The 15,854-nt window shown below is 43.1% G+C and overlaps 1 protein-coding gene across 2 annotated transcripts in view; it reads right to left on the bottom strand.

Moving 5' to 3' along the window:
- LOC120916459 (probable E3 ubiquitin-protein ligase HERC6) overlaps positions 1-15,854 on the bottom strand; it is a 106,509-nt gene that overhangs the window by 65,568 nt on the left and 25,087 nt on the right. For both annotated transcript variants that reach the window (XM_040327436.1, XM_040327443.1), the window contains exons 6-8: positions 10,911-11,038; positions 6,026-6,177; positions 5,011-5,087 (exon numbers count right to left, since the gene is read on the bottom strand). In XM_040327436.1, the coding sequence (XP_040183370.1) occupies positions 5,011-5,087; positions 6,026-6,177; positions 10,911-11,038 (357 nt within the window). The remainder of the gene's footprint in view (positions 1-5,010; positions 5,088-6,025; positions 6,178-10,910; positions 11,039-15,854) is intronic.

Raw genomic sequence — 15,854 nt, 5'->3', positions numbered from 1 at the left:
TTCCGAATAAATCGGTTGAGATGAGTCAAGTCTATAGGATTTGTTTCTTTTCTTCTGTACATGGAAGATTTGTAGGCATGAATCTGAGCCTGGGGTTGCTGTTGAAGACGCAGGTGTGGCCTGAAGAGACCGTCTTGATGGTCCAAAAATCTCGAATTGAGGCCGCCCAATTTCAGAAAGACTTTTCAGTAGACTCCTGATTACTAGAAGGAGTACTCTTAGTTTGCTTCTTGAAAGAAGACTATCTGGATTTCAAGGGCCTTGAAGATTCACGACCAGGCCTGTAGCCGCGTGCTTCCCTTGCACGGTCTGTATTCTGTGCTCTAAAAAAAAGTGCGTTTCTGATTTTGTACGCGCCTGTACAGAGGAAGGAACCCCGACTTACCACCTGTGGCCCGGGAAATGGCACTATAGAGTTTATTGCCAAAGCAAGAAGAGCCCTTAAAAAAGGGAATGCGGCACCAAGCTTGCTTTGAAGCTGGATCCGCCGACCAGGGACGAAGCCATAAGGCACGGCGGACAGTAACCGCTGACAACATTACTCGAGCGACTAGGCGAATAACATCAATAGAGGCCTCCCCCAGAAAGGCCGATGCTAGCCTGATTTCCTGAATAGGAGAGCTCTTGGCCATTTCTTCAGAGATACTTCTGAGGGAATCATTCACATTGTCTGACCATGCCTCTAAGGCCCCGTACACACGACTGAACATGTCTGCTGAAACTGGTCCGCGGACCAGTTTCAGCAGACATGTCCGGTCGTGTGTATGGCCGACCGGACAGGTTTCCAGCGGACATTTGTCCAGCCGACCGTTTTGCAGCGGACAAATGTTTCTTAGCATGCTAAGAAACATGTCCGCTGGAAGCCTGTCCGTCGGACATGTTCGGTCGTCTGTACAGACTCACCGTACATGTCCGATCGGCCGCCATCCCTCGCATGCGTCGAATCACTTCGACGCATGCGTGGAAGCATTGTACTTCCAGGGCCGCGCACGTCGCCGCGTCATCGGCGCGGCCTCGTCATCGTGTATCGTGTACGCACGGATTTCTGTCTGATGGTGTGTACAACCATCAGACAGAAATCTCCGGGCGGACATGTCCGCTGAAAACGGTCCGGCGGACCGTTTTCAGTGAACAGTCCGTCCATCTGTACGAGGCCTAAGGCTTTTGAGACAGCTGCTAAAGCCAGAATTGGTTTACAGACTGATCCTGCTGTCAGGTAGATTCTCTTCAGGTCTGAATCAAGCTGTCTCTCTAGAGCAGTGTCTCTCAACCTTTCTAGTGCCGTGACCCCTTGATAAAACTTCCCAGGTTGTGGGGACTCCTAACAGTAAAATTATTTTTGTAGTGTGGGTTGTCGGCACCCAAGGCAAGACAAGTAATTTGCACCCCAAACCCACGGAAATTTAGCGCTCCCCGAGTCCCTTCACAGTATTAAAACCCCTTATGGTACATTTTAGGATGTACCACTCTTTCTTTGTTCTTCTTTTATCTCTCTCTATTCTAATTTCTTGTTCCCCCCATCCATCCCTCTCTCTAGCCCTCTTTCTTGTTCTTTCTCTTAATCTTTCTCTTCCTTTTTCTTTGAGATCGGTGTGGGCTTCAGGAACAGCCCAGGATTCAGTGACCCCTGGCAAATAGTCATTTGACCCCCGAGTGGGTCCCGACCCCCAGGTTGAGAACCACTGCTCTAGAGGATCTTTGAAAGAAACCGTATCTTCCAGGGGAAGGGTTACCTATCTCACCAAACGCATCAAAGCTGCATCAACCAATGGAGCAGAGTCAAGATGTTTCACGTCTTCCTCTTTAAAAGGAAATAATTTAGCAATTTTTGACTGCATAGAGCCTTTTTTTTTTCTTCTGAGATAATGGCATCTATTTCCGTGACAAACAGAAAATAATGTCGCTCCTTATTGAGCTGTTTAAAACGTTTTCTTTGTTTGGGAGGAGAGATAATTGGATCTTCCAAATTCAAAACTTCCTTGACTGCTTTCAATAACGCAGGAACTAAGGCATAATCAAAGCCTATCCCCATATCATCCACTTCTGAACCACTTTCTGAGGGGGGAGCTGAGGGATGGCTGGTTTGAGCGACTTCAAAAGTCTCATGCATTTGTCCCTGATCCAACAAGGGAATCATTGGGTCTGGAGGACAATCATGCTGCACTCTGGAATTTCTCTCCTGTAGCGACTTGTTCATGACCCGCTTAACCAATGCTTCTAGGTGTTTGTCTGCACCTTCCCTTTCATTGGCTGCCTTTGAAAAACAACAGTCGCAAAGGGACTTGCTAGCAGAAAACCGGAGCCTTGCACCCCCAACAAAATCTCTCTGACCTCTTGCTGTGAGATGAGGGGGGGGGGGGGGTTGAGGAGTATCCCAACTGGGATGTCCGGATTTAGAAGGATTATGGTGTCTAGAAGATGAGTGCCGGTGGTGCGATTTAGAGGACCCGCTGCGTCTGTGGGACTCGCTGTGATGTTGAGGAGGAGGAGGGAGGAGGGAGGAGGGAGGGAGGAGGAGAGAGACAAGCATAGTCATGACAATGTCCTATACTCCACTCTCTTCCCCCCCAACAGGAAAAAGAAAAACATTGTTTTGCAACCTTACCTGCTGAGAGAGGGCTGGCCACTAGGGGGCAATGAAGCATCCATAGTAGAACAGACACATTGCAGGTGGGAGAGTCAAACACCAGATCTTAAATGACTAAAACACTGTGATACTCGGGCGCATGCGCAAACCAAACCTTGCTTTTATTCCCGGGTCCGTCTGTTCGTAGAACGCAGACGGGAACCCGGAAGTAAGAGGGAGCGGCGGCTGGAACGCACGGGAACCAGCCGCTCACTGGGCAAGATGCAATCATGAAAAAACAGCATATGGAAAAACAGAGAAAACAAACAACAAACAAACACTGCTGCCATGAAGGCGATGCTGCTTACCACCACCTACGATCAATTCGGCCAGGGACACCGCATCCATACACAGACAACAGGCTTTCAGCAGATAATGGCCACCTGCACATTGCTAGGTATTCAGGCCTGTGCGCTCTCGTCTCTCCAGTGAAAGACATAATCCAGCTCTTCAGCGCTACTCTGCAATACACTCCATACCCTGCTTAACAGTCAAGGCTTATCGGAGGGATGAGACACCATATCATCGGCCGATCTTGATCGTAGGAACAATCGTCTTCAGGTAGGAGAACCAAAAACACATGGTCCTACGGAGGAGGACAAAAAAGAAACACGGCTGAGAGACCACAGCTGAAATTTATAGAGAGGGGTCCTATTGGGTAGTTATGGAGGCGGGGCCAACCCACACGTATGCTGCCATGGAGCATGTCCGGAAAATAAATTTTGAAGTACTTTTGAATGGCATTCATCAAGTCTCTGATGGCCATATCAAATGTGCTGCCAATGTATTTTGTAATATTCATTCGAAAATTTACCAATATATGGCTAGCTTAAGGCAGCAGTTTGTCTACTCTTCTAGTTTTTTTTAATCTAGGTGCACTGGTAAGGAGTAGAAGTTCATTCTAGTATTTTCTATTTAGCCCCATTTATATATTTTTTTTAAAAACAAACTGTTAAATTGTACACATTCATTGCCATTGGAATCTGATTGTAGAGTTGATAAGAGCACCTAGACCCAAGAAGCAAATGGCACCAAGACATGGCTCAGCTTCTGTGCCCATCTCTTTTCTGAATATTTCTTTCAAGAGAGGAAGATCAACAGTGCAGCAAACTGTCAATAATTAATGAAACAGGTGCTCTGCTTGAGAGCTGCTATTGCACACAACATTGTTTTGTACTGTATGTAAAATTCTAGTTTTTTTTACAGATAAAAAAGTGGCTACAGATCTCACACTGAGAATGACAACTGGCAAGGAGGCTGCTTGTTTCCGAGCTTCTACTGTGGTGTATTTATAGTTCAAGCTACATTCCTACAAAGTGAATGAGCCCTGATCAGTCAGATTTTACCAACACTTCCAAAACTCAAATATTGCTTTGGAATTAAAAGATAAGGTCCATTATCAATAAGGTCCTGTTCACATTTCATGATTTGGAATCACGGATGATTCCAAATTGTGTCAATGAGTGTTTTTGTTCAGAAATCACTAAGGCCCAGATTCTCAAAGAAGCGCCTATCTTTAGGCGGGCGTAGCGTATCTCAGATACACTACGCCGCCGTAACTTAGAGCGGCAGGTCCCGTATTCAGAAACAACTTGCGCTCTAAGTTACGGCGGCGTAGTGTATCTGACACGGCGTAAGCCCGCCTAATTCAAACTAGGCTGGTAGGGGGCGTGTTGTATGTAAATGTTTCGTGACCCCACGTAAATGACGCTCTTATCGAACGGCGCATGCTCAGTATCACGTCGAATTTTCAAAGTAAATTACGCCCACTCAATGCTTAGGCGACGTGAACGTAACCTACGCCCATCCCCATTCACGGACGACTTACGCAAACGACGTAAAATACGAAGCTGTTCGGACGTTTCCGACGTCCATACCCAACATGACTTACCCCTGCTTTATGAGGGGTAACTTTACGCCGGTCCGACGCCTTATGTAAACAACGTATCTTGATACGCCGGGCGCACGTACGTTTGTGAATTGGCGTATCTAGCTAATTTGCATATTCCATACGGAAGCGCCCCTAGCGGCCAGCGTAAATATGCACCCTAAGATACGACGGCGTAAGAGACTTACGCCGCTCGTATCTAGGCAACTGTGAGGCGTATGTGATTCTATGAATCAGGCGCGGAGATGCGACGCCTCACACTCAGAGTTACGACGGCGTATATGGAGATACGCCGTCGTAACTCCTTTGTGAATCCGGGCCTAAGATTTTTACTGCAGAAACTCTGGGGCATATCAATATTTGTTTAAAGGGAACTCATGTTTTAACTCATACATGGTCTAGATGTCAAAGGTGAAGGTTGAATTGCAATTATATGGCTATGTATGACAACCCTAAATCAAGAAATATTTAAAAGAAAACATTTGAAAACAAAAACCTGTGGTTGCAGTGAAGAAGTTGCAAAGCCGACATAGTTTCCAGCAAAGATCCGTTTGATATGGATGTTCGTAAAGTCTGAAATAGAAACATTACAATGTCAATGCAGTCATATGCACTGAGGGGACTGTGCTGGGGGGGGGGGGGGGAACTGTACTGAGCAGTTTGTGCTGGGGAAGTCTGTAGTGAGAGGGTAGGCTGGGGAGGGGGGGTGTAGAGATGTGGGGGAGATTTGTACTGTAAGGGATATGGACTTGGGGATGAGGGTGATTTGTACTGGGAAGAGGGGGCCATTTTGGTTGTACTCTTTAATGTGGCATATGGATTACGTACTCATGACCCCTGCACTATAGATACAGAGGGGAATTTATAAAAACTGGGGCAGCCAGAATCTGGATCAGCTGTGCAGAAGCTGATTAGTTGACATTAATGTGCTGAGTATAGAAGTAGGCTTCGGTTTTATTTATCTATGCCCACTGACATTGTCAGTGGTCAGGCAGACACCAGTAGCTTTAGCAGTAGAGAGGTTCCCACCGACCAGCTGGATAAATGAACAAGCAGGTCACTGTGGTAGATGACGTGAGCTCGCCCAAGGTGCGGGGTTCAAGTACTAACTGATATTCACCAGAGCTCCTGATGGGTTTTGCTGCATGTTCGAACCAGGTCATGATCCTCAGGATTGCGACCCTCCAGGAAGTGAGCATGCTGGGGTGCAGTAGCAAATATAGCAAGTAGGGATTAAGCAGTAGCATAGTCAGTAAACAAACCATATGTCGATAACAAGTTGTTGTAGGTTGGGATCAAGCAGGATTAAGCAGTAGCATAGTCAGTAAACAAACCATATGTCGATAACAAGTTGTTGTAGGTTGGGATCAAGCAGGTGTGTAGTTGAAGAACAAAACCAAAGGTCGGTAACAAGTGGTAGCGGATGGCAGCAGGAGTGACAAAAGCAAGATATTTAACATTTAGATTTATAATGATACATAAATTTGACACTGAAAGCAATGGAGTTGTACCTTTTGGACATATTAGGCAACTGATATCTAATGTCCCTGGTTCCTGTGGAGGTTGACTTTTATCAGTGGTGGAAGTTTTCGGTTTTGCTTGCAGCCCACGACCAAAGGACACAATGGAGTTAGATGTGGAGATATACAGTAGTGTGTGGTAGCTGCAATCATAAAACATAGTTCTGCTCAACAATGTCATTGCTTTACTTACATATAAAACAGAAGAATAGTTAAAAGGTACTTTTTTTAAATTAAAATAGCAACACACTATACTTACCTGCTCTGTGCAATGGTATTGCACAGAGTGGCGCCGAACCTCCTCTTCTGGGAATCCCCTGCAGGTGCTCCAGACTACTTTTCCTCTCAGGGTACCCCCTCGGGCTTGCTCCCAGGCTGTGTATATCCACTGACACATACAGCGTAGATCATGCATACAATGCTTGAAGTTGAAAAACCTTGAGACTTTAGAATCACTTTAATAAATGAAATGAAGCTCTGCTGACCATCATCCAATCATGTGCAAGCAAAAATGCAGTTTTATTTTATACATTTTTTTGCATTTGGTTGTGTTTCCCTTGCTAGGTAAATTGTTACCACATTCACTAGGGACTGGAGAAACTTCCCTTTCAAAGTGCAACTTCCATTGCAAAATGAAAAGCCCATCTGTCTTTAGCCCCTTAACGCCCGCCGCACGACTATTTACGTCCGCACAATGGCACGGACAGGCAGAAGGACGTATATATACGTCCTTGCCTTCCCGCGGGTCGGGGGTCCGATCGGGACCCCCCCCGCTGCGTGCGGCGGGCGGATTCCCTCGGGGAGCGATCCGGGACGAGGGCGCGGCTATTCGCGATCGCTCCCCGGAGCTGAAGAACGGGGAGAGCCGTATGTAAACACGGCTTCCCCGTGCTTCACTGTGGCGGCGCATCGATCGTGTCATCCCCTTTATAGGGGAGAAACAATCGATGACGTCAGACCTACAGCCACACCCCCCTACTGTTGTAAACACACACTAGGTGAAGCCTAAAACGTTCAGCGCCCCCTGTGGTTAACTCCCAAACTGCAACTGTCATTTTCACAATAAAGAATGCAATTTAAATGCATTTTTTGCTGTGAAAATGACAATGGTCCCAAAAATGTGTCAAAATTGTCCGAAGTGTCCGCCATAATGTCGCAGTCACGAAAAAAATCGCTGATCGCCACCATTAGTATTAAAAATTTTTTTTTTTATAAAAATGCAATAAAAATATCCCCTATTTTGTAAACGCTATACATTTTGCGCAAACCAATCGATAAACGCTTATTGCAATTTTTTTTACCAAAAATAGGTAGAAGAATACGTATCGGCCTAAACTGAGGAAAAAAAAAATTGTTATATATGTTTTTGGGGGATATTTATTACAGCAAAAAGTAAAAAATATTGAATTTTTTTCAAAATTGTCGCTCTATTTTTGTTTATAGCGCAAAAAATAAAAACCGCAGAGGTGATCAAATACCACCAAAAGAAAGCTCTATTTGTGGGGAAAAAAGGACGTCAATTTTGTTTGGGAGCCACGTCGCACGAGCGCGCAATTGTCTGTTAAAGCGACGCAGTGCGGAATTGTAAAAACGCCTTTGGGCATTTAGCAGCATATTGGTCCGGGGCTTAAGTGGTTAGTAAATCAACCCCTAGGTGTTCAGCAAGATTAGTGTTAGGCTCATGTGTACATGTCAGTGGTGGTAGTGGAGGGAGGTTGAGTGTTACGGACTTAAGAATACAAAAACATTTAAAAGACTATAGACCTATTGGGGGAAATTAAAGCGGTAGTAAACCGCAGCCTTTTTAAAAAAAAAAAAGTTGTATTTTAACCACTTAAGGACCGCCTCCTGCACATTTACGTCGGCAGAATGGCACGGCTGGGCACATGCAGGCACGTCCTGTGCTAGCGCCCGCGACCCGGTCCGAAGCTGCGGGACCCGCGGACCTGATCGCTGCTGGAGTCCCGCCATCGGTCCACGGAGCTGAAGAACGGGGAGAGCGGTGTGTAAACACAGCTTCCCCGTTCTTCACTGTGGCGGCGTCATCGATTGTGTGATCCTTTTATAGGGATACACAATCTATGACGTCACACCTACAGCCACACCCCCCTGCAGTTAGAAACGCATATTAGGTCATACATAACCCCTTCAGCGCCCCCTTGTGGTTAATTCCCAAACTGAAATTGTAATTTTCACAGTAAACAAATGCATTTTTTGCTGTGAAAATGATAATAGTCCCAAAAATTTGTCAAAATTGTCCGAAGTGTCCGCCATAATGTCGCAGTCACAAAAAAAAAAACAAAAAAAAAAAAACTCTGATCGCCGCCATTAGTAGTAAAAAAAAAAAAATGTATAAAAATGCAATAAAACTATCCCCTATTTTGTAAACGTTATAAATTTTGCGCAAACCAACCGATAAACGCTTATTGCGATTTTTTTTACCAAAAATAGGTAGAAGAATACGTATCGGCCTAAACTGAGGGGAAAAAAAACGTTTTTTTATATATTTTTGGGGGATATTTATTATAGCAAAAAGTAAAAAATATTGCATTTTTTTCAAAATTGTCGCTCTATTTTTGTTTATAGCGCACAAAATAAAAACCGCAGAGGTGATCAAATACCACCCAAAGAAAGCTCTATTTGTGGGAATTGTCTGTTAAAGCGATGTAGTTCCGAAGAGCAAAACCTGGCCGGGTCCTTTAGCTGCCTAAAGGTCTGGGTCTTAAGTGGTTAACCTGCAAGGCAAAGGCATATTGTGCTAGTATGCAATGCTTACCTTCGAATGAAGCCCTCCAGTGGCGAGCTGTCACCGCTAACAGAACTTCCAACTTCACCATCTTCCAGGTTTGCGCTCTCCGGCCTTCTGATTGGCCTTGCCGCGCTGACGTCACTGACCACGACATGGAGCCCTGAAAGGACGGTATGGTATGCCGTCTCTTCAGAGGGCATGTGCCAGTGACATCACCTGCTTCATGCAGTGTGAATATGTCCTAAACTGTGTATGTTTAGGAGATATTCAACGTACCTACAGGTAAGCCTTGTTATAGACTTACCTGTTTTTTTTTTTTTATAAATCTCTTTATTAAAATTTCTCTTTTTTTGTTTCATATCCAAATATGTCTTTCACATTTATCTCTATAAAATCATACATAAAATCATACAAATCATTTCATTACAATCACATACATTATGTTCATACATTCTATACATTTAACCTCTTTCTTAACCCTTTCTTCCATTGGTGTAGTTCCATCCCACTTCCGTACCCCCTACCCTGAAGCCGTTGTCACATTCTCTATCCAATTTGCCCATAATTTTTTATATTTCTCCCCATTTCCTCTATTATAGTAGGTCTCTTTATACAATGACAAATTACTGTTAATCAAGTTTTTCCATTGCGCCACCGAGGGAGTTTACGCCCTCTTCCAATTTAACACTATTGCCTTTCTTGCATAGAAGAGCAACAGACCCACCTGTGTTCTTCTTTCTATAGGGGCCATATTTTCCTCTACTAGTCCCAAAAGGCAAATCTCTGCCTCTAGGTCCAGTTGGACTGATGTCACTTTATCAATTACTCTCAAGACCTCTCACCAAAAACACTTTATCTTCGGACAGGTCCAGAAAACATGTATAAAGTTCCCTGGAATACCTGCACATCTCCAACAGCTTTGAGGATTTGATGGAAATATTTTAAACAATTTATACGGTGTATAGTAACTCCTATGTGTTATTTTAAATTGAATTAATTTGTCTCGAAGTGAGACTAAAATCTGGAATGGAAATCTATATACCTCCCCCCAATTTTCTGATGATAATTTTGGGACATCTCTCAACCAACACTCACATATTTTACCTGTAGTTACAAGTTCACAAACAGGGTTTACTTTCACTTTATATAATGATTGCACCACTCTTAACATGAGAAAATAGAGCAGATGCTGCTGCTAATTAACAAAAGGGGTACAATCAGTTATCTGTGCTGTCATGACAGGACACAGCACAGAGACCAATAGAGCTGGAGCTGCATGCTCTGATTTCTCAGCTCAGAGCGGGTAGGAGGAGGAGATTTGTTAAGTAGTGTAATCAGTGCGTGGGCAAATAGAGGTATATGAGCGGTTTGACAGCTCGCAACCAGTATGCCAGGCCAGACCTGATGGAAATCTGCGGCAGATTTCTATAGTTAATTTGGTGCCGACCTGTGGTAGTTTCTTTTTCACTCTGAAATAAAAAAACAGACACAGGTGGCACAAATAGACCTGAAACAGGTTTAGCTGCTAAAGCAGGCCATACACGGTCGAATTTCGAACAAATTTTCTTTTCAAAATCAGAAAGTTCGTTTTTTTGTGATCCGATGATGCCACCATTGATTTTCGAAATTCGGCCGACCAAACCATCATGTTGCCGGGAATATTCTTTTCTCTCCAGGAATATTCGTTTCTCTCCGGGAATATTCTTTTCTTGCACATGTGCGCTTTTTTTCTATTACATTTCTCGCACGATTCTTCCATCATTGATCAGAAAATCGTTTGTTTTTCAAAAAATTTCCAACATGTCGGATTCCTCAAATTTGATTGCCGCACGAAAATCAGCTGTTGCTGCGCCCACTAACGGTGCGAAATTCGTACGGAAATTCTTTGATAAGATTTTCGAAAGAAAATTCTTTCGAAATTCGAACCTTTAGTTAATGTGGTGCACACCACTCCTGAAAGTTTACAATGGCGCACGAAGCATAGGTAATTTCCCAGTTTGTCTCCAAGAACTTAGTAAAAGAAGAACCTAGCGTAAGAGAAACCAGTAAGGCTCACCACAGAAACTTTTTTTTTTCCAAAATGTATCAGTTTTTAACAAAATATGAATCTTATAATTTGCTCCACACCTTCCACAGGCTATCTGTGAAACCTGTCCTTCATATTCGTCAATCTTCTGAGGTTCTGCTGTGTTACCCTCCACAACCTTTCCTAGTTGTCCAAGGCTGCCATTACCAAATGTGTACACTGTACCATCCTAGAAAAAAAAGAAAACATAATACCAAATTATCATCTACTGTCTGCAATTTTTTTTTCTAGTTTTTAAGAAATAAGTACAGGAAGTTACAGGTTTACAAATAAGATAGGGTCTGTAGGTTTGTTCTTAAGTTGAATTTGTATCCAAGTCGGGAACAGGTACATTTTTAAAGTGCAATTCCAGCCACAAAAAATATTTTTGCGTAGTCAGAAGATTTCACCTCACTTTCTGTACCTATGACAATTGGATTTAGAAAATTTTGGGTTGTTGTAGAAACAAGGATTGGTGATAAAGCTTCATTAGAGACACATTTTTCCTACGATAACCCTTACAGTAGTACATTTTCCTTCCTAGGGGTAGATTTCCTCTCACTTCCTGTTGTCTCCCTCCATTTGTAAGTAGGAGTCATATGGACGTTGGATGTTTGTAAATCTGGGACTGCCTGTAGTGTTTGAGGCAGTGCATTACCAAACACCATGAAATGCCAAACTGCACCTTCTGGAGCAAGAGAGATACTTTCTTATTGAAACCTCATTCCAATTATGTAGTGCTTTTTTTTTTGTAAAACGGTGCTGAAAACTGAAAGATTGTAAACGTGTGGAGATGCACAATTAAATTAAAGGGGTTGTAAAGGTTTGTTTTGTATCTTCTAAATAGGTTCCTTTAAGCTAGTGAACATTCACAGCGTCTCCCCGCAGGGATGTAGTCGCTACGGAGGGGGCGAGCACGCTGACTAACCCCCAGCCAGAACAGCTCAGAATGGGGGCAAGCTTACTGAGGAGGAACAGGAAGTGAGAAATTCAGACAAAGAAAAAAAACATTTAGAAGGGAAATCTAAGGAAAAGGTAAGTGAACCAACAATGCACTAGCTTAAAGTAACCCATGTAGAAAATAAAAAAAAAACCTTTACAACCCCTTTAATAAAAGAAGATAAGATCTCCGTTATGGAGGCGACTAAACTGAATTTATTCTCCCTTAAGAAGAGACAATAAAGGGGGTCAATTGAACTTGTTTTTTTCAGGTTACATGATCTTAGTACAATGTTGCATAAATAGTTAGAACTCTTCCTACTAGGACCAAAAAGAGGACATATACCTAGTTAGGTCACAAAAAGGAATACATTCTTGACCAAGGTTTTAATTCCTCCTTTATGTATTGGGGTTGAATGTGTCTACTCCTTCCTGTTCAGTCTGACACCCACCAAATTTACTGGAAGTGAGCGGAAATTTCCCAAATGGAGACACAGGCAGTGCTAAAACTAACTAACTAAATAAATAAATAAATAAATAAATAAATGTCCAGTATCTGAACACCTTCCAAGCCCTATTGTTTCTGATAGTTTTCTTTCTATCAAAGCGAACTATTCAGGTTATAGCTATATGCTTTTTCTTAAAGTAGAACTAAACCCACAAATTAACGGTTTGCCAAAACAGTTACTTTCAAGGCATGCCTCTGATGATATCCTTTAAGGTTCTCAGTGTGCTTATGCCAGACCTCAACTTTGAAGCCAACACATGGCTGGTGTCATAACTAATTAACGTGCAGCACCATGGCAACTGTATATCAAACAGATAAACTAGCAATAATACACCACCACAGGATGGTACTGTGGGTGTAAACAGTGGTAAAAAGTGCCACATACTATTAACTGAGATTGGATACATAAGGAAAAATCATTGGATTTTATAGGCACCAATATATTATATATATAAAAATGTACTTAGAACACATTTACAAAATATCATAAAAGCATATAAAAAGTGAATACAGACTGTACAAACAATAAATCAACACAGCCAACTCTAACCCCTGGGCCAGGGTCGGTAGATTTAACAACCACTGGGAATATCCCTTAGCAGAGTGGAAGCAGAATAACGTTTTGGAGATGCAAGCTCTACATGTTTCACGATGCAATGCTTCTTCAGGAGCTTATCAATATTTTACACTGAATAAATGGAAGAAATAAATTTACAAAATTGTCAAACACAATATATGCATTTTGTTTTGTAAAGGAAGAAGTTATAAGAAAAAAAAACAGATTAAGACTGAATTCAGGATCCCAAAACTAGGAGCAGGCATACAACCAGGGCAAGGAAAGATGTGGGGCTACACCCATTATCAATAGGTTAAAAGAAAGCCTGATAACTGTGCATATGTATTTCTAGATTGTAAGCTCTAACAAGCAGGGCCCTCTGATCCCTCCTGTATTAAATTGTATTGTAACTATAATGTCTTCCCTGATGTTGTAAAACGCTGCGTAAACTGTTGGCGCTATATAAATCCTGTATAATAATAATAATAATAATAATATGAAGACTGAAATGTGAAAATAGGCAGACACCAACTTCCAGTGTCTGGAATGTACATTTATGAAATAACATAGCTTACCATGGGTAAGTATGTATATTTCTAGCGGCCCGAGGATAGGTTCCTCATTATGAGCAGTCCAGCAGACACATAAGAGGTGGATACTAATAACAGCTTGTAATAAGCTTGCAAAATTGAGGTGGTTTAATCTGGGGGTATAGAAAAATATATATCCATAAATGGTATACAATAAATCAGGGACCATATACCTCCCTATCTATAGTCATTGTTAATTGAAAAGTAGATATATCATACTAACCTCAAATAATAAGCATGTATCCTTGCCCTGGTTGCATGCCTGTTCCTAGTTTTGGGATCCTGAACTCAGTCTCAATCTATGTTTTTTTTCTTATAACTTCTTCCTTTACAAAACAAAATGCATATATTGTGTTTGAGGATTTGTATATTTATGTATTTTTGACCTTTATTCAGTGTAAAATATTGATAAGCTCCTGAAGAAGTTTTGTATCGTGAAACATGTAGAGCTTTATTCTGCTTCCACTCTGCTAAGGGATATTCCCAGTGGTTGTTACACCTACCGACCCTGGCCCAGTGGTTAGAGTTGGCTGTGTTGATTATTGTTTGTAAAAGTCTTTATTCATTTTTTATAGGCTTTTAGCAGTGGTGGAATTATCGTGGGTCGCCACAGTCACACTTGCCACTGGTCCCTGCAGATCCGCCACTTCAGGGGGGCCCGCCGCTCTGCCAGTGTGAGGGGCTGTCGTTATGGCTATGCCGACTACCGGTAGGTCCGCTGCAGCTGCGCCACCTGGCCGTTCGTTCCGCCGCGGGGAGGGGGGCTTTCGCCCGCTGAGCGGAGAGAAGACTGGCTGAGAGAGACTCTGCACCACCCCATCCCACCCTACCTATCCAGAGAAAGACTGTAGGGAGGCGGGGCAGACACTGAAACATGAAGTCAGCTGACACCAATCGAGTGAAGGGGAGGGGCTCTTCCCATGAGGAAAGACATGCCTGGAGGCACGGTGAAAGAAGGTGAGGAATCGATCCATCCCAACCTCCACCACCTCTGCTCCTTACTGATCCCATCCCTACCCCCCCCCCCATCACTTCTACAACAGAGGTGATGGGGGGGATAGGGATGAGATCAGTGGTGGGGGATGGGATCAGTAAGAGGTAAAAGGTGGTGGTGGTGGGAGAGGATGGCACCACCATAAATAAATAAATTAGAATATATATATATATATATATATATATATATATATATATATATATATATATATATATACAGGGAGTGCAGAATTATTAGGCAAATGAGTATTTTGACCACATCATCCTCTTCATGCATGTTGTCTTACTCCAAGCTGTATAGGCTCGAAAGCCTACTACCAATTAAGCATATTAGGTGATGTACATCTCTGTAATGAGAAGGGGTGTGGTCTAATGACATCAACACCCTATATCAGGTGTGCATAATTATTAGGCAACTTCCTTTCCTTTGGCAAAATGGGTCAAAAGAAGGACTTGACAGGCTCAGAAAAGTCAAAAATAGTGAGATATCTTGCAGAGGGATGCAGCACTCTTAAAATTGCAAAGCTTCTGAAGCGTGATCATCGAACAATCAAGCGTTTCATTCAAAATAGTCAACAGGGTCGCAAGAAGCGTGTGGAAAAACCAAGGCGCAAAATAACTGCCCATGAACTGAGAAAAGTCAAGCGTGCAGCTGCCAAGATGCCACTTGCCACCAGTTTGGCCATATTTCAGAGCTGCAACATCACTGCAGTGCCCAAAAGCACAAGGTGTGCAATACCCAGAGACATGGCCAAGGTAAGAAAGGCTGAAAGACAACCACCACTGAACAAGACACACAAGCTAAAACGTCAAGACTGGGCCAAGAAATATCTCAAGACTGATTTTTCTAAGGTTTTATGGACTGATGAAATGAGAGTGAGTCTTGATGGGCCAGATGGATGGGCCCGTGGCTGGATTGGTAAAGGGCAGAGAGCTCCAGTCCGACTCAGACGCCAGCAAGGTGGAGGTGGAGTACTGGTTTGGGCTGGTATCATCAAAGATGAGCTTGTGGGGCCTTTTCGGGTTGAGGATGGAGTCAAGCTCAACTCCCAGTCCTACTGCCAGTTTCTGGAAGACACCTTCTTCAAGCAGTGGTACAGGAAGAAGTCTGCATCCTTCAAGAAAAACATGATTTTCATGCAGGACAATGCTCCATCACACGCGTCCAAGTACTCCACAGCGTGGCTGGCAAGAAAGGGTATAAAAGAAGAAAAACTAATGACATGGCCTCCTTGTTCACCTGATCTGAACCCCATTGAGAACCTGTGGTCCATCATCAAATGTGAGATTTACAAGGAGGGAAAACAGTACACCTCTCTGAACAGTGTCTGGGAGGCTGTGGTTGCTGCTGCACGCAATGTTGATGGTGAACAGATCAACACACTGACAGAATCCATGGATGGCAGGCTTTTGAGTGTCC

The sequence above is a fragment of the Rana temporaria genome, chromosome 1 (assembly GCF_905171775.1).
Source record: "Rana temporaria chromosome 1, aRanTem1.1, whole genome shotgun sequence".
Taxonomy (NCBI): domain Eukaryota; kingdom Metazoa; phylum Chordata; class Amphibia; order Anura; family Ranidae; genus Rana; species Rana temporaria.
Note: the sequence above shows the minus strand (reverse complement) of the source record. Positions and strands in the feature narration are given on the sequence as shown.